General features: G+C 52.3%; 1 protein-coding gene across 9 annotated transcripts in view; it reads left to right on the top strand.

Annotated features, from left to right (window-relative positions):
• The window catches only part of PKNOX1 (PBX/knotted 1 homeobox 1), a 56639-nt gene extending 37917 nt beyond the window's left edge, over positions 1 to 18722 (top strand). For 8 of the 9 annotated variants that reach the window (XM_034655078.1, XM_034655065.1, XM_034655046.1 and 5 more), the window contains 6 exons: positions 2066 to 2165; positions 3450 to 3547; positions 6197 to 6325; positions 9747 to 9823; positions 12821 to 12993; positions 15481 to 18722. In XM_034655078.1, the coding sequence (XP_034510969.1) occupies positions 2066 to 2165; positions 3450 to 3547; positions 6197 to 6325; positions 9747 to 9823; positions 12821 to 12993; positions 15481 to 15692 (789 nt within the window). In that variant the 3' untranslated portion in view covers positions 15693 to 18722. The remainder of the gene's footprint in view (positions 1 to 2065; positions 2166 to 3449; positions 3548 to 6196; positions 6326 to 9746; positions 9824 to 12820; positions 12994 to 15480) is intronic. The other variant, XM_019803004.2, reaches the window with a different exon arrangement.
• Positions 18723 to 19136: the final 414 nt, after the last annotated feature.

Below are 19136 nucleotides of genomic sequence, written 5' to 3'. Positions count from 1 at the left end.
ACTCTGTTAGCTCTTCCAGTCCACAGACCGTGTCTCCATTTGTCTTGGTATGTCTCTCCATTTACTTACTGTTCTGTCATTTCTTTCATTGGTGTTTTGTAGTTTTGTCATGTAAGTCCTACACATGTGTTTTTAGAATTACACCTAGGTGTTTCTTTTTATTAATTTTTTAGCAATTATAAGTGGTGTTATATTTTTAACTTCAGTGTCCCTGCTAGTATTTAGAAGCACAGTTGATTTTGTATGTTTATCTTGCATCCTGCAGCCTTTCTGAACTCATTTCTTGGTTCTAGGGGGTCCTTTTCACAGATTCCTTAGGGTGTTCTGCCTATCCAGTTATGTCTGCTGCACATAGGAGCAGTTCTATTCCTTCCTTCTTGATCTGTGTGCTTTTTATTTCCTTGTCTTACCTTATTGCATTGGCTAGAACATCTGGTACTACCTTGAACATGATTGGTGAGAGTGGACATCCTGCCTTGTTCCCAATCTTAGGGGAAAGCATTCTGCCTTTTGCTGTTAATTATAATTTTAGTGGCAGGTTTTTTTCTAGATGCTTTTCATCAAGTTGGGGAAGTTCCTCTCTATTTCTGCTTTTCTGAGAGTTTCTATTATGTTGAATTTTGTCAGATGCTTTCTCTGCATGAATTGATATGATCGTGTGATTTTTCTTCTTTCTTCTGTTCACAGGGTAGTAGATTACATCACTTGATTTTTCGAATACTGAACAAGCCTTGCATTCCTGGAATAAACTCCAGTTGGTCATGGCACATAATTCTTTTTATATAGGTTCCTGAATTCTGTTTGCCAATATGTTGTTAAGTGTTTTGTGTGTCTGTATCGAGGGTTATTGGTCTGTAGTTTCTTTTTTGTTACAGTCTTTGTCTAGGTTTGGTACCAGGATAGTACAGCTTTATAAAATGAAATGAAGGGTATACCATCCATTCCTATTTTCTGGAAGTGATTATGGAGAATTGGTGTTAATTCTTTACGTGTTTGATAGAAATCTCCAGTGAGACTAGCTGGACCTGGAGATTTCTTTTTTGAGTTTTCAAATTATGAATTCGGTGTCCTTCATATTGAAGGCTGTTCAGATGACCCGTTTCACACTAGCTTCTGTCTCAGACGTCAGATGCACACGTGCCGAGTGGGCCGCCTGCTGACATGCGTAGGGTCCGCAGTGCTCTCAGTCTCGTTCCTGATATTGGTAATTTGTCATCTCTCTTTGTCTTCCCTAAGTCTTGTAGAGGTTTGTCAATGTACTGATCTTTGCAAAGAACCAGCTGTTTCTTCATTTATCTCTGTTTTTCTGTTTTCAGTTTCATTGATTTCCGCTTTGATCTTTATTGTTCCCCCCCTTCTTTGCTTTGGTTTCCTTTTGTTCCTCTTTTGTAGGGTCTTGATGGTGGGAGCTTGGGCTACTGATTTGGATGAGTTAATTTTTATTCTAAGTGAGTTAATGTGGCAGACTTTATATGTCCCTCCCAGAGCTTTGTACATACGTTCAAATTGCTGTGGCAGCCTGCAGAGTAATCATCTATGGACGATATCCATGGGTGCTGTTTAGCTGCCCCCATACCTGGGTGCCTGGATGCCAGCTGCAGAGCCTCCTTCCCTGGCCAGCCACCAATCCAGCCATCATGGTGGATGGATAGATGAGCCCGTCTGGGCCCAACTTCAGATGGTGGAATCTTGATGGGGTGTTTGCCGTCATTTCTGTGGAGCCTGCTGCAGGCCAGGCCCAGACCTAGCACTCCACAAGCATGGACACCAGGGGGCCCGCCTCTTTTATGATGACTAATATGATGACAAGAGGAAAGATAATCTTTTGGAAGCCGGACTGAAACCAGTATCTCAGTACCGATGGTCCTGTCTGATACTGGGTCAGTCTCAGGTCTCTTGGTTTGCAGATTCGTGAGCTGCTTACAGGAGGCTGCCATCTCAGTACATCTCTTTGTCTCAAGCACCTTTCCTTCATTAATGATACCGTTATGCCACTTGTTCTAAAGTTTTAAGCATGGGTTTTCTGTTTTCCTATAACCCCTCACTGCGTATTTCTGACTTACAGCAGATTCAGAGTGCCATCTCAGGCACTCTCAGCCCCCAAGGAATCGTGGTTCCAGCATCTGCGCTGCAGCAGGGGAACGTAACCATGGCAACAGTGGCAGGTATGCCGGCCGAAAAAAGGATGCGCTTTCCTTGAGCTTTTGTGGGAAAGTCCTTCATATTAGAACAGAGAAATGCGTTAATATAATTTCTAATTAATGCCAGTTCCTGAAATAGGAGTGGCGAAATCTAGAGCACTTAGAATTGAATGCCTGTTTTTAGTTTTAATTCCCAGTAACAAATATTTTATGCCAATCGTGTTTCTCTACCAAAAAATTTGGGGAAGAAAGGTTTTTATAGGAGTTGACGATATATAGTAAAAAACAATTGTGATTTGCAGATATCGTAGTTGTTAATTATACTCTTGGCAGCACCTGGAAAAGCTTAGGTTGTATCATTAATATTTGACAAACATGAAAATTCATTCTTAGTATTACTTATACAGTAAAAACCATCACAGAAGGGGTACCGATTCTATGGTTCCCTGGTGCATCTCAAGCATCGCAAATATAAAATCGTCATGAAAATGGAATGGGGCGCGTGAGGAGGGGAGAAATTTACATGGAAAAGCCTCATGTGATGTTGTCAGGGGAAACCTCCACAGGAAGATGAAAGCATGTTTGATCAAAATATACTATGATAAAAATTATTTCACACCAGTCGCCATATCCTTTAATACTGCTGAATGTGGGGAAAGTAGGAAACAGAGGCAGATAAAAGAGGGAATTGCAGAATCCAAGTAAGCCCTTGTGCCCTGTGTGGTGGGACACCTTGCCACCCGCCCTGCACTGTGCCCTCCCCACCGTGCCCGCCCCCCAGCATGCTGCTGTGCTCCCCGCACACTGCTCTGCCCTGCCTGCCACATACTGCCCTCCCCCCACACACTGCCCTCCCCCCATACACTGCCCTGCCCACCACACACTGCCCTGCCCCCCACACACACTGCCCTGCCCTGCCCGCCACACACTGCCCTGCTCCCCCTCCTCGCACACTGCCCTGCCCCCCAACACTGCCCCGCTCTGCCACAAGCACCCCCTTCTCCCTGCACAATGCCATACCTCCTGCAGAGTGGCCTGCACACCCCTTACAGTACCATGGCCCCCCACAGTGCCCCTCCCCTGCACAGAGCCAGGCCTCACTGTAGATGCTGGAACACTGCTTGTCCAGGGAAGTTGTTTTAATAATTTATGGTGACAAGTCAACCAGTGAAGTATTGATCATTTGAAATGATTTAAAAACCACGTCAGACTAGAGCTTTTATTACTTTCATAAGTATGTTGAGTCTATCGAGAATATGGTTTTAAATTGTGGAGACTGAAGGGTGTTCTGGTTCCTTCCTTCTTGAGGTGGCGCGGTGTACCAGCCTGTCACAGTGGTCACTCCCCAAGGCCAGGTAGTGACACAAGCGTTGTCGCCCGGCACCATCAGGATCCAGAACTCCCAGGTGCGTGTGCCATTCCTGTGGGAGGGTTCGGGGGCGAGTCACGCAGGCTTGATCTGTTCCCTCTGCCTGAAGATCGTTTGTCTCAAGCTGGCTTTCCTGGAGCTACCTCCAGTTAATTTCGGTGTCAGGGTTTTGTCTCTTGTTTACTCTTCATCTCCCTTGTAAAAAAGTTGCAAAGTTGAGAGAGTCTGAGGAAGCAGGAGAAAAATCATCCATGACCCCTTCCCCTAGCAACCACTGTCATCCGATTGGGCATTGGATTGTGTAATTGTCTCTGGATCAGGAGACTTGAGGCAGTGTGGACGCGCTCTTCCTGCCCCCATGGAGGTTCACAGCAGACCCTGCGGGCAGGTCTCGCAGACCATGGCGAGGCCCTTCCACTGTGCGCCCGCTGGGCCAGAGCGCTCCTTCAGGCGGGTCCTCGGGTGGCCAGGCCCTTCCTTAGCATCCTCCCACAGCCTGATGGGAAAGCTGAGCAAGGGCTGCCCCTTCTCCGCTCCCAGGTGCCTAGTGGAGGCCCTGCCCCGAGGCTGGTGTGCTCCTTCTGCCCTCGGCCTCTCGCCTCCCGGGGAACCCCAGCCCCAAGAGCGCAGGAGGCAGCTTGGCGGCAGAAGCAGCCGGTGGACGTGCTGTTCTGTGCCGTGCCGCGGTCGCACAGCTGTCTCTGTGCCTGTGTGGACCTGGTGGCCTGCCGGACGCTGTAAGTCACAGATGCGCGCACAGCCTTGTTTCCCACATTCAGCGAGGTTTATGTCAGAAGGTCGTTTCTGTTACCAGCTCGCAGTTAGGGCTACAGATTCTTCACATCGGTTCTTGGCCTTTAGCCCGCATGGGTTTCCCACAACCTCACTGACGGCTCGGAGGCCCAGCCCAGGAGATGGTGTGTCTCCCTCCAGCAGACAGCGGAGGCGAGAGAGCTTGGGGGGGCGCGGGCTGGCACGGCCGATCCAGCGCTTACTGCCTCTCGCTGCGTGGACAGAGTGGAGCTGGGGCGGGGGGCCCCATCATCGGGGCACAAGGGGCTTCACCAGGCCCAGCAGTGGGTAGAGGAGGAGCCGGACTCCACCAGCATTGTCATCTGCAGAGGATGGTGGGGAGGGTCTGGGGTGGGTGGTCTCATTGCTTCTTAAACAGACTTCCAGCCAGTTCCCCAGGCTTTTAAATCCCCCACTTGTCCGGTGCCTGGCTGGCCGGAGCTCAGCGGGGCCTGGGGCCACTCCAGGCAAAGGTCCTTGGCTTGTTTTCCTCACACAGCCCCGCTGGCACTCAGGCCCCTTGGTAGCATCTGTGAGGTCGAGTCACACAGCCAGCTGTCACTTCACCTATTTTTGAGCCCACATTTGTTTTAACCCTGCACAAAAAAAGTAACAGTGAGCATATGTGAAATTGCATGAAGAACATCATCTGTTAATTGGGACAAATCAGGCAGAGGAGTTCGGCCCTGCTGCTTTGCAGCTAGTGTTAAAAGTTCATTTCCTCTTCCTTTTCCTGTGCACACGCACGAGCAGAGAGGGGGTGCTTATACCACCTGCTTTCAGTCCTTTAACAAAGAAATACATTTCAAAAAACACTATGCCCTTAATAATAATCTTGACTTTTAAGAAATTTTAAATACAGCTGGTGTCTTCATGTTTCCTGTAAGTCATAAATTCTGTCTGTTTCAATGTTGTTGTGGAGGCTTTCAAAGAATATATCCGAAATGACATAAAGCCAAAATACAGATAATACAGTGACCTTTCCAAAATCAAGTTCCAAATCCTTAAAACTGTGTCTGTGAATACATGAGGTGATGTTCTTTCCCTTATAAAGTCAAATTCCTACATGAGTTCTGAGTTCACGCATGCAGCACAGCACAGAAGTCCCCGGGGGTCTGCGCCAAGGCGCTGGGAGCCGTGCTGGTTTTCCTCCTGGCCCGTGTGGTGAGCGCTGATGACACCGTCCACTTGGGCGTGCTGGGCTGCGGGGCTGAGGTCCGGCCTCGTAGACGTCAAATCTTTCTTACACTTGCGTGAAAGACGTTCACATACGAAGTGCCATGCGCGTCCTTTCCTGTAGAAAGGGAGTGGGCCGAACGTGTCCGTGCTGTCCTCAGGGTGAGGGAGGCCGTGTCTGTGGTGGCCCCTGAGCCATCTGGGCAGAGGCGGTCACCTCGGCTCCTTCGCTCTGTGAGCCCTGTGTCTGCACTGTGTGTGCGTCTGAATCTTTCCCCTCTGTTCAGCCCATGTGGCCGCCTCTCATTAGCGGCCTTCTGCCTTCCTGCCCATTCTTGCTCATCGCTTGTAATTTCTAGGCTCAGAGAGTGGGTGTTGTCATGTCTATGACTTGAGGGTGTGAGATGAAAACGAGTGGTGGGCGAGAGGGCCGTGGGACTCCCAGGTCTGCAGGGCAGTGGCCCCAAGGCCCCCTGGGCTCCTCTCTCACCTGCCGGACGAGGGGCCGCTGACCGCATGACAGCGGTGTCCATAGCGAGAATGCAGACAGAGCCCCCCGCACAGGTGAGCCCGTGGGGCCCAAGCCACACACCTCTGCTGTCAGTATGTCATTTATCCGTAAGTCCTTTGGGTATTTTCTCCACCCAAAGTCGTAAGCTATTTGCATATGTCATAATTTTCTGTGCTTGCTAACGGTGTTTTTTCAATTGTTTAAAAGCTTCAGTTACAGTTAAACCAAGACCTAAGCATCTTGCATCAAGATGATGGCTCTTCTAAGAATAAAAGGGGCGTTCTGCCGAAGCACGCTACCAATGTGATGAGATCTTGGCTCTTTCAGCACATAGGGGTAAGAACGCAAGTGATCCCACAGTCAACTGCGCCCGAGACGCTTGCTTGCTGCCTTCCTTTCTGGAAAAAATGTACTGTCTGTACGGGTAGGCCTGGTGTTGAGTGTCGATGTTTTGTTGGGTGTGTCAATGTTAGGGTGGAACGTGGGACAGAGGAGGGTGACCACAGTCTGGAGGTCTCTGCCTCGGGGCCTTCACCAGGGCCCCGCTGCTGACAGGGGAGTACTTCCCGCTCATGCTAATTATCTACGTGCCATGAAGCGTGACCGGGTGAGGTGAGGTTCGAGAAGTGGGCAGTGAGAAGAGGGCCAAACCTGGGGAAACAGTGACGTTTGAGATACCGCATTTGTGAGGAAGATGTGGTAAGGTCGCAGATTGAGCTGTGGACAGAGGGGTCAGCACATGAGCTTGCTGAACGTGAGATGGCATTTGGCCCCGCAGACAGTGCCGGCCCCCGCACATTGTGCCTGCACACCTGATCGCTCACCTGGCTCAGGGCCACACCTTCCCTGGGAAGATGTCCCGTCTCAGGAAGCACACACTTGCTCGTCCATTTCCTGGGCAAGACTTGCTTATTACCCAGTAGAGACCCTCAGTCCTCCTGCTGATGAACTTGGGGGAAGCATGTGACCCAGAGCAGCTTTCAGGGGACAGCCCAGTCTAGTGGCCAGGGTCAGGAATGACCAGGTTGGCTTGCAGAGGAGTGTGAGACGAGACAGAGACAGGAAAGTGGCCAGTGCCGGCTGCATACAGCCGTGTCCAGGTGGACGGAGGAGCGTGTAGGGACGTGCGGGCACAGACGCAGAGATCATTCTGTATCCAGAGGGACGGAAGGTCAGGAGGTCCAGTGGGGAGCCACCCAGCAGCCTCGGGAACCAGCTTTGCAGCTGGTGCTTTCCTCCCTCCGCAGCCCTGGCCACTGGCTGTTCCTGACGGCTGTGCCTTGCCAGCCGGCTCTGCCCCTTTGCCGCCACGCCCCTGGCACCCACTCGTGTCTGTGGTTGCTGACTGCTCCCTTCGCGGCCCGCCTTGCTCACCTGCATTCCAGTGCCCCATGGCTGTCAGCGGGGCGTCCTTGAGCCCTTTCTTTGCATCCACCCTTGGGGAAGCCTGCTGCCTGGGCCCGAGGCCTATGTGTGCTCCTGGCACCGGTCTCCATCCTCACCCTGACTGTGAGCCCGGAGCTGGTGCCAGTCTTCGTCATCCCATCTTCTGGGCTTTAGCCCTTGTTCACTGCCGACCAGCACCCCCTTTTCTCTAACTGGCGCCAGGCTCCTTCCCCCAGAGAAAGCAGTCCAAGGTAGCCGCTGACTCCAGGCTTGGAACCAGCACGTGATGTCGCTGAGCAGTTCTGGGGAGGGGACAGGACCCCTCCTCCTTTCCTGGGGGAAGGCCCTCAGGGAGCCCAGTCCAGCCCTCCTGGAGCACTGGGACCCCCCCAGCTTCTCTTCTCTCCTGCTCTGCCGAGCCATCCCTGCGTGCAGGACACAGCGACACGGGTCAGGGAAGAGCAGTGCTGTCTCTGAGCCGTGGGGCCGCATCTGGAAAGCTGTCCTGGAAGGGAAGGTGTTATGAATACAGTGGTTCAGCCACGTTCATTCTACTGGTGGGAAGACTTGGTATGTGGTTTCAGGTCGTCCATTTGCTAGGATGTTACATGGCTAGTTCCCGTCGTACACGGGGGCCAGGGTGCTCGGCAGACCCAGGCAGGGGGTGGCGAGTGAGACAGCACGGCTCACCCATCGCTGTCCCTGGGGACGGCGCCACCACGTGCATGTCCCCACTGCAGGAGCACGGACAAGTGTCGGATGGGCAGTGTCCTCTAATGTCTTCATAGTTTCTAAAACAATAAACCCTGCTCTGCTCCTAGGTTGAAGTAAAATGTTCCTTTTTTTTTTCTTCCTGTGAGGCATTTTCTGTCTCCTTTGGCCCTTGCTTCTTTGAAACACAGTCTTCTCCTGCAGCCTTCCTAACATGGGAGGACAACAGTCACGACCACACGATGGGGTTTTCTTCTGGTTAGTGCACCTGGGTTTCTTGCCCCCTTTTGTTGTACGAGCTTTTAAACGGCGGGGACGGTATTCGCATTTCTATAATCTCTATCACAGGCCATACGCGGTGGCATCACCGCGATTGCTGTCTGTCCGAGGGAACAGACCGGTGGGGAGACGGTGTGGCGTGACGCCGGGGTCACCGGGGTCACCGCAGCGACTGTCCCACATGCCCGGTGTTACTTGCAGTACCTCCGGCGCCCGGTGTTCTCTGGGGTCCCGGGCAGTCCAAAATAAGGGACTTCGGCACACGTCGGTTTTAGAGCCGGTGCTTTACTGGTTTCTACCTGTGGACAGGAATCAGCCATGGAGAAATTGCTTATTACTGTTGATAGAAGTGTTTTCCTTTGGTACTTCTGTCAATTTTGATATGTACTTCCAATTTAATTCTGTTTTTTAAAGTGGTTTTCATCATGGAAGAAAGAGGAATGTAGCAGGCACTCCCACCCCAGCCCTGGGCCCGGCTCTTCACGGACCGCGCATGCTGACCTGGCACAGGGCGGGTCCTGAAAAGCCATCTGTGCATCCCCGTGTCCCTTTGCTCTCACAGCACCGCTGACAAGCATGTCGCCTGATGTGTCAGGCTAGGGGCAGCATGTCCAGCCCCTTCCCTGCATCCCCCTTGTTACCCAGCTGGAGGCTGGGGAGTGTGTGTACTCAGGGCCTCGGCTGCCTCATCTGGAGGGTGAAGCGGACGGCCGTCCATCTCCGAAGTGATCGTGAGGACCAGTGATTTACTGTCGGACGTGCAGCGTGACCCCCATGCTGTGCCTTGCTGGGTCAGAACTCGACCACGTGTCTGCAGTGTGTGGCAGTGCAGGTTATAGCAGAGGCCCCGCAGAGCGCAGCTCCGAGCGGGCAGCGGCTGTCGGCCAGCCTGGCACCGCTTGCGCCATCTGTGGGCCTCGCACCCTGTCTCGGCGTGCCCGTGCCTGCACTTTAACTGCTGGCTTACTGCTGCGCTCCTGAGTGGCGCAGACAGTCTGCCTTCTGCTCGGGACGTGTCTAAAAAAAATTGTAGGGGCGCCTGGGTGGTACAGCGGTTAAGTGTCTGCTTTCGGCTCAGGGTGTGATCCCAGCGTTCTGGGATCAAGCCCCACATCAGGCTCCTCCACTATGAGCCTGCTTCTTCCTCTCCCACTCCCTCTGCTTGTGTTCCCTCTCTTGCTGGTTGTCTCTTTCTCTGTCAAATAAATAAATAAAATCTTAAAAAAAAAATTGTAAGACTAAAGAGGTTTTGGCAGAAAGCACTATTGCTGCTTAACCAATTTTTTCCTAATGATTATTTGTATGTTTTTCTTCGTCCCAGATAAGCTTGAGTTCCTTTTTAAAAACTGAAGTTCATGGCAACCCTCCTTTTTATTTTTAGCATCCCTACCCGACAGAAGATGAGAAAAAACAGATTGCTGCTCAGACGAATTTGACACTACTCCAAGTCAACAACTGGTAAGACGCGCCTGCCCCTGAGGTTGTGCCCGTCAGCATGAGAGCCTCGAAAGTATGCTAAGGAGTGGTGGGATTTGGTTGAAAATATCGGAGTCCTTCTCACTAGCGACACTGTTATCAGAGCACAGGAGTTGGTGGCAGAATATTTGGGAGTAAATCAGCACGCGCTTCCAACTTAAACTTTCAGTCCTCACTCTGGACTTTTTGTCTGCGTCCTGCTTGTCCGGTTAGAAATGTTTACCCAGGGCGCCTGGTGGCTCAGTCCGTTAAGCGCCCAACTCCAGATTCTGGCGCAGCTCATGATCCTTGGGGCCATGAGCTCAAGCCCTGTGTCCGGCTCCTCAGTGGGCGTGGAGTCGGCTTGGCATCTTCTCTCTCCCTCTGCCCCTCCCCCCACAGCGCCTGCACCTGCACACCCACTCTCTCACAAAAACAATTGTGTTTCTCCGTTGTGTTACTACTACCCTGAGCCCCTACATTCACTCAGAAACGTGACGTTTTTGTCGATGAGCTTCTCTGGGTGGTGCATGGTGGCGCTGAGGAGTCTTGACCTCTGGTGACCCCCCGCGGCTCCCCCACCTTTGGAAACCTTGTGTCACTTGTTCAGGTCTGAGTGGGGGAAGTAGCCCCCCAGCCGTCCGTGTGGTGGTCCTGCCCCCGCAGCAGGACTCGGGGTCCTAAGAGGGAAATGCCTGGGGGCAGTGTTGACTTGTTGAGTGAAACATCCTGTTCCAATTTTGGTGTCACATACTGCTGTGGACGCTTGGACCCTGACCACGTGCATTCGTTCCCCTGAGATCAGAGCTGTTCACGTGATGAAGGGCGTTAAGGTCTAGGGGTGTACTTATACTTTGCGTGTCAGTCCTCTGTCTCCTTTGTGCGTACTTACTCAGACGTGGGGAGCACTTTCGGCTTATAAAATGGGCATCCATGAAAGAAAAACAAGCACAAATTCCACCTTGTTAACGGTTAAAATTTAGGAGCACCTGGGGGGCTCAGTCGGTGAAGCGTCTGCCTTTGGCTCAGGTCATGATCCCGGGGTCCTGGGATGGAGCCCCGCATCGGGCTCCCTGTCAGCGGGGAGTCCACTACCCCCTGCCCTGCCTGTGTTCTCTCACTCACCACTTACTCTCTCTCACATGAATAAATAAAATCTTAAAAAAAAAAACTGTTAAAATTTAAACTTGAGGGTCAGGTAAGTTCCGGTATAAATGACAGAATCTCCCAACACGTGTGGTTGTATGTGCGGTATGCTGCGGGTTGCACTCAGTATTTCTGTTATCTTGAGTTTGGGCCCTTGTTTTAGGTTTGGGTGTCAGTAATATAGGCCATGCTCCTTGAATTATTTCCTATCAGATCTTCTAAATAGCATTAGCAAAAACAAAGGTTTCCCCTACGTTGTTGCTCTGACATTTGCCATGGCCTGGTACGCCCGTTTCTTCCCGTGTCTTGGGTGATGCCTCCTGTCTGGGTTTAGTCCTAAGGACGGTCAATGGATTGACTGGGGGTGGATGTTGGAGTCACTTCTTTGGACAATCTGATGCTTTTGTTGCTGGTCAGCCTTCTTACTTTTCTTCATCTCTCGACTCCTCGAGCTCCCTAACTTGCTGCTCTGTTATATTAACAGAAGTGTCCTATCTGGAAGGTTTGACATCAACTTTTAATTTTTACATTAGTAACAGTTTACTGGGATAACTAGCATAAAATTTCTAAAATCTTTTCATATTTGTAACTACTTTCACTTTTTGTGACTTTCTTTCCTTTTACATTTACAAAACTCGTGCTGGCCTGAGCTCGGACTCCCCTTTAGCTTGCGCCCCTGCCACCCACCAGCTTTGAACGAGGCGGCTAAAGAGGCAGGTGCTGAGAAGCAGCCGCGGGCTTCCCTCCCCAGGCAGTGGCCGGGTGGGCACCGAGCGGGGGGCCGCCGGGGCTCCCCTGTGACTTCCAGTGCCCGCCCTGCTTGTGCTCAGGGGCCAGATCACTGCCTGGAGCTCTGTGGCTTCAGGCCCCTCGTTTCCATCGTAGAACGCACCCTCTTGCCATTGTAGATGCTTCCGAATGTGCTTGGATTTTATCTTACTTTTTAAACTTCATTTAAGTCGTCTCTGCCCAACGTCAGGCTCGCTCTCGGTGGGGACGACGAGCGGCCCACTCTAACTGGCTGACTGTCAGGATGTTTCGTGTTAAGTGGCCTGGGAGCAAGAGCATCCCCGTTCTGCTCTGCGTCTGGGGGTGTGGAGCGCGGGGCGTGGGGGCACGCCGCCGGGACCGGCCCAGAGCCCGAGTCTCCCGCGGAGCTTGTGTTTCTCTTACACCCGAACACAGCTCCTCGCCCTCATCCGGGGGTGAGCAGGCTCCGCTCCGGCGAGAGGTGAACCCCTCCTCGCCCGTACTCCCAGAGGAGGAAGCGTGGCGGGTGCCGCTGTGTCGCATCCGAGTGTGCGGTCCGAGCAGCCGGGGCTTCTGGCGGGCCAACGTTGCGAGCCGGAGCTCCGCTGCCCTCCCAGGTCCGAGGGCGCTGGCTGGGCGCCGGGAAGGTGCTGGCCGAAGAAGGTGGCTATCCGTGCACAGATTTAAAGCCAGTGAAACACGTTCCCACGACTGCATGCTCCCGCAGCTCTGCTCATGCAGGGTCAGGTCCCCACCGTGGCTGCCCGTCCCTGTCTGGGCTGCCCGGGGGCGCTGTCGTGGCACCAGCACAGCTGGGGGATTTAGGACAGGGGCCCTTCTGTAACTAGCCCATCACCTGGGGCAGTGTTGAGGTCCACAGCCCAGCCCCAGAGCCACGTGCACGGAGGTGACCATGAGTGGCATCAGGCACCGTCCACACCGCGAGGTCTGGGAGGGACGAGATCACGGGGTTGTGCAGGGTCACTGCTCCCTGGGTGAGGGGGAGAGGTGCCCAGGGCGGTCCCAGGCCGGGCCGTGCTCAGCGGGAGGGCTCTAGGAGGGCCGGCCTGGTGACCGCTTCCCTGTGTCGCCCTTGATGCCCAGGTTCATCAATGCCAGAAGACGGATTCTGCAGCCCATGTTGGATTCTAGCTGTTCAGAAACTCCAAAAACTAAGAAGAAAACTGCTCAGAACAGACCGGTCCAGAGGTTTTGGCCTGACTCCATTGCCTCTGGAGCTGCACAGCCACCACCCAGCGAGCTGGCCATGTCGGAAGGTGGGCTGCAACAGGTGCTGGGGGGTGGGGGTGGGGGAGGTGCGCAGGGGCGAGGTTTGGGGGGCAGGGGACAGCCTCGCCTGGCGTGGACGTGAGCTCTGGGGTGTGTGCATGGCTGCGGTGTTTTGCGTGTGACACGTGAGGAATGCATCTTCTGCAGAGCCCAGGGACAGTCGCACACAGTGCCTGCGGCTCAGAGGTCCAGTGTCCACAGTGTGCGCTGTCCCCTTTCTCCCCTTTCTGTGTTTCTTTTCCCTCGGACTTAAGTGTGCAGGAAGGAGCTGTCCCATCCTCACCACTTGGCATTTTGCCTTTTTTTTTTTTTTTTTGAACTGCGATGAGCCCCTGCGGCCCTGGGTCTGCTGTTGCTAGTCCCTTCTGACCTGTCCCTCTCTCCCCTCAGCACAGGCCACCTGATCTCCTGTGTTTACTGAGCACCTTTATGTTGGCGGGAGTTCTCCAAAGTTTGGATCGTTTGGGTGTATATAATCTTAAATGTGTATAAATGGTGTTATTAGCTCAGTCCTACTTTCTTGTACTTATTTTTCCTCAGCAGTATACTGTTACTAAGTTAGGAAACTTTGGGGCCCTTATTCCTTCAAGTATATGTTCTGTCGCCCCTCCCCCACCCCTCAGGGACCCCAGTGGCCCACCTGTTGTTACTGGTGCGCTTTCCCGGGTTTTGGACCCTGTTTCTTGTTTCCGCCATTTTGATGGTTTCTGTGTCTGTCTTTGGGCTTCACTACGCTCTTCTGTGGCTAACCTGCCGCTGGTCCTACCGAGGGTGCGTTCCAGGGTGGATGGTGTCGTGCTCATCCCAGAAGTTCTGGGAGAGGCCTTTCTACCCTTCGTGGCTCCCCGTCCTAGAACACAGTCACAGGAGCTGTTTTGATGTCCTTCTCTGCTGTTCTAACATCTGTTGGTACCGCGCTGGCATCCGCTGACTGAGTTTCCTCCTTCCTGTGGCTGTCTCCCTGCCTGTGCGCGTGCCTGGTCATCTTGGGCTGGACGCCAGGCACCGTGAACTTGACCTTGGTGGGGACTGGTGTCCTCGCGCTGTGGCAGGTCTTCCTGAGCTCTGTTCTAGCAGTGATGATACTTGGGACGGTCTGACCCTCTCGTGCCTTGCTTTTGTGATTGGTCCTTGTTTGGTGCCCCAGGGGCGCTCAGTCCTAGGCTGACTGCTCAAACCAAGGCAAGACTTTAGATTGCCCCCGATCCCCCAACCCCCATGCAGCCAGCTCTCAGAGGCCTGGACAGTGTCCTCGAATCTTCTCAGGTGGTTCTCTCCCAGAGCTTGTTTCCCGCACGTGTGTGCGGATCTGTCCTCCCCCGAATGTACACGGGGGGCTTTCCGCAGCTGTGCTGGCCGGAGGGCTGGGACGGGGCCCTATGGTGGGCTGCAAACCATGTTTGAGTTTGTTTCCTGAGTTGTGGCATGTGCATTTAAAGCTGGGGCTTCATCACTGGGGTTTTGATAGGCAGTGGTCTTCTATTTATATTTAAGTAATTTATGTTTTCAGTTTTTATTTTCTCTTTTAATCCAAGAATAGTTACGAAGGTATTAGTTCTTTCTCCCTTTTCCCCTCCCTCCCTCCTTGGAAAAGACAATACCTGTATATTGGGGAAGAAGTTCAAACAAAGCTATCCAGTGAAAAGTGATTTTTTCCTCCATCGTGGCTCCTAATCTTCTCCAGAAACTGTCCTCATGGGGCGCCTGGGGGGCTCAGCCGTTAAGCCTCTGCCTTCGGCTCAGGGCGTGATCCCAGAGTCCTGGGATCGAGCCCCGCATCAGTCTCCGTCCTCCGCTGGGAGCCTGCTTCTTCCTCTCCCACTCCCCCTGCTTGTGTTCCCTCTCTCGCTGGCTGTCCCTCTTTCTCTGTCAAATAAATAAATAAAATCTTTAAAAAAAAAAAAGAAAGAAAGAAACCCTTCTCATGACCAGTTTCCCGTCTGTGCTCCTGCTGCATACGTGAAATGATACTCTGTGCGTCGACCAGAGTGAAGGAATGAATTTCTTGAGAAGTGTTTCCCAAATTCTGCCTTGTGACACGGTCTGCTGCCGTCACCCGTCACTACTTGTGCAGCCTTTACCCACGCAGCAGGCCCCGCGTGTGTGTGGTAGCCGCAGAGCCCCTCGCGCTCGTGGAGCTCCCGTCCCTCGGCTGTTAGGCTGGCAGGCGCACGGGGACCAGCGTGCTCTGAGGTTCCTGGTCTCTTTTGTTCTCCTTGCGGCACCTGCTTTCTGCCCTGTGCATCTGTGTTCTCTGTAGTCCCGACCCCTGAGGCCTTCTGTGGACCAGGAGCTTTTAGAGTGCATTCGCTAAGGGAGGGCTGAGGCTGATTCTAGAGGCCATTTCCTACTCCCTGTGGAACATCCCAGAAACATACATGGGGGTCTTAGCATGAGGTCACATAGCAAACAGTGCCCCGCTGAGTAACAAAGCGTCCTCCCGCGTGGGTGCTGATTTTAACCTTCTGCCACAGGAGCTGTTGTGACGATCACCACGCCCGTGAGCATGAACGTGGACAGCCTCCAGTCTCTGTCCTCGGATGGCGCCACCCTGGCAGTGCAACAGGTCATGATGGCAGAACAGAGCGAGGACGAGTCTGTGGACAGCACGGGGGACAGTGGGGCCACGCTCGCCCCCACCCACATCAGTGGCCTCGTCCTGGAGAACAGCGACTCCCTGCAGTAGGGGGCCGTCTCGGCCCAGAACCGTGGGGGGGGGCTGGCCTGACTTTTTATAGTTTGCACAGCAAACATTTTACACAGTTTTATTTCTAATGTGTTTTCTATGTAGATAGAGAAGAGTGCACTTTTGTATTTCATAGTACGCTTCCAGAGCGTCTTTGCTGGTGCGGCGACTTCTTGCAAGTGCGCGTGTGCGTGTGTGTGTGGGTTTTTAAGGAAATTCTTTAAAGGTTTAACGCTAAAAATGTGATGAATGAAAACACCCCTGTGAGCCCCTAATTAGATTAAGGAATAGTGCTGCCATTTTCTAAAAAATTATGCAGTTTTCATTTAGTTCCGTGGTTGGAGCAGGTCTCGGTGGGCTGATTTGTTTGTGTGGCCCATGGGTTTGAAAGAAGGTTCCGCATCATAAGTCGCCAGTGCGAGGCGGACGCCGCACAACGAGAGAGTGGGCGTGACTCCGTGCTGGGCCTGCAGCGGTCTGAATACGCTTAGGTTCTCGCACATTCCGTGAGCCTGTTTCATTTGCTATAGATAAAAAGAAACTCCTATTTTTACCTTGCTGGAATTATTGGATAAAAAAGCTATTTTTATAAATTCGTTATGAATTGGATTACGACTATATTGAGGATAAAATTTCTAGAGAAGAAACAATACTTGCTTACTATTTCAATTTGGAATGTTCTGAACTGACCAAATTTAGTGAACCTGCCCAAAGTTAGCTGCATTCCATGGTTCTCTGCCATCCCAGGGTGGTGATTTATATCTACTGCTATGAAAGAAACAACTGTTGAATGAAATTTTGATACCTGCAAATTTCAGTTTATATGTAAAGGCTCAGATTGCATCGTATACTCGATCTGAGCATAGAGCTAAAGGTGTTACTAAATAGGACTAGGTAAGTCAGGTGAAGTGGTGGCCAGTCCTCGGTTAACACTCTTACCACCCGTATTTCTGTCTGATTTAAATCTGACTCCAGTTAAATGGTTACTCTGCCAGTTAGCTGTGTGGTGGTGTTGTTGTTTATTTTAAAGATTTTATTTATTCATTTGACAGAGTGAGAGAGACAGCCAGCAAGAGAGCGAACACAAGCAGGGGGAGTGGGAGAGGAAGAAGCAGGCTCATAGCGGAGGAGCCTGACGTGGGGCTCAATCCCAGAACTCCAGGATCACGCCCTGAGCCGAAGGCAGATGCTTAACCATTAAGCCACCCAGGCGCCCCAAGCTGTGTGTTGTTTTAGGATGTTTCCGTCAGCCACATGTTAGGCATAGAATGTTCATTGTAAACTAATATAAAGTGTCCTCTACCCCACTGGGTCAGAGTGAGGGCCCGTAACCCACGCTCAGCTCTGTTATGTAATTAACATCTCCCCGAAGTGGCACGGTGACCCGGACTGGGGTGACTGGGGTGACTGGGGTGACGGCGTGACGGCAGACTCTCCCGCCTTTGGTCCTGGTGTCCGTGTTTTCTCCTCGTCCGTTGTTGCTTTGGAATTTCCAGAGCCCTCCCCCTCTGACTTGATCACACGAGATTTGGACTAACTGTGGACTTCCACTTCCTGGTGACAAGGCAAACCAAAACAGTAGACTGGGTTCTGTGTGTTATCCCGTACGTGCAAGTGGGGCTCTTTCTCAGAGCGAAGACAAGCCACCTTGTCTCGTAAGCTCTCTACACGGGACGGCCACAGTTTGTGTTTCTAAAGGACAGTTTCACGTTGGGGAAAGTTGTCCGTTCTTGGGGTCGGCACTGGTAGGTGCCACAGACCAAGGGGACGCCGAGGGACATCTTGTGCGGGGGCACATTCAGTTCTGCAACTGATCCCCCCCAGAATTTATTGATTAAAGTTAATCACAGAAGAGTATCTCCTAGATAACTTAGAAGGCAGTTAGAAATACATGGAAATTTTTCTTAAAATATTTCAGGAGCTTTAGAAGAAAGACTTGACTATCAACTCTTGGCGAGAGAATCACATTTTTAAGCAGCAGTTACATTCCTTATTTATAAACGATTTGTAATATTTTTAGTAAGTCTACCCAAGTTTAAAAGATCATTTTAACTTGACCTAAAGTCTGACATTGTTGGACTTCTTGAAGCTAGGACCTGGGGAGGCCAGCCAGCCGGCTTCCTCCATCCCCAGGTCCCCAGTCCCTCCCAGCCGCCCTGCTCCTTGGGTGAGTGCAGACATTCTCCCAGTGGGGGCACCCGGGCTGGTCACTGTTTCCCTCCCCGCCCAGGGATCGCAGGGACCGCAGGGATCGTGCTCACCGAGCGAGCGGCAGCCTGTTAGTCGAGGGCTACACAGACCGCATCCATGAAGAGAGGGGGGCGCGCAGGGTCCCACCCCCTCCGGCCTGAGACTCGGCCTTCCGTGCCCAGTGACAGCATGTGCTCGCTCCGGCTGGGGCCGGTGTTCTTAGGTTCTCAGCACTAGGGTGAGCCATTCAGAGAGGCGCGTCCGGAGGCCTGGGCCCCTCAGACGCCCCCGGAAGCACAGCTGCTTGTACGCCGCTGCTCGTGACTTTCCACAAGGAGGATGCTCCGGACCGTTCTGAGACCAGGTGAAGCATGAGGTCCCTCCCGTGCCGCTGGTGGAGCAGGTAGCCGACGGGCTGCACCGCTTCCCGGGCCAGCGGCACCGATGGCCACTGTGCGGCGTCCCGAGCGCAGCTAGACGGGGGGTGTAGGATTTACCCTGCGTGCGGAGTGAGGTGGGCGCTGCCAGGCTGCGGGAGCCGCGCTGCCAGCACCCACACCGCACAGGGCCCGGCGTCGGACGGTCTGGTCCTTCCCTGGGGGAGTGAGCGTCAGGCAGACTCGAACGTCCCCGGACGGCGGGGAAAGGCCCGTGTCTGGCAGTTAGTGACAGAAATAACTCCGCAATCTGCCTTCGTTTTAGTTATGTTTGGTCTATGAACTGACAATCTTTAAAATGTGAATACTGTAACAATATGTTTTCTTGGATTGTTGTCTTTAAAAGGGATTTTTGTGAAGCGATTGATTTATCAAAGCAAAAAAATTAAAAATAGAAACATGCTTTATGGATGTTTTATTTTCTAAAGCTGATGTCACCGCAAGCTGCTTTTCCATTTTAAGTAAAACACTCGAATTGTTGACAGGTTTTGCTGGTGACGTGGTGTTCGTAGTGAGCCCTGCACTCTAGGAATTAGGGTTGTACTGCACTGGGACGCTCAGGTCCATTTGCATTTACAGGAATCTTTCCTTAAATCACTTACTTCAGTTAGTCATTGGTATTCCGGGAAAAAAATTGGAAAGTTCTTGTTTGTTTTTTATTGTGGTTTATCATAAACCTGATTATTTGGATAGTAATGAGAAAAGGATTCATCAGCGAGGTGCTGCCTTCCACGGTGCGTGCTGTAAAGTGACGCCCAAGGTCCTCCTGGACGCGTTGAAGAGCTACATGAAAATAGTTTCAGAGAGTTTTTTCTTT

This window comes from Ailuropoda melanoleuca, chromosome 1 (genome assembly GCF_002007445.2).
Source record: "Ailuropoda melanoleuca isolate Jingjing chromosome 1, ASM200744v2, whole genome shotgun sequence".
Lineage (NCBI taxonomy): Eukaryota > Metazoa > Chordata > Mammalia > Carnivora > Ursidae > Ailuropoda > Ailuropoda melanoleuca.
This window is presented reverse-complemented; position numbering and strand designations above follow the sequence as displayed.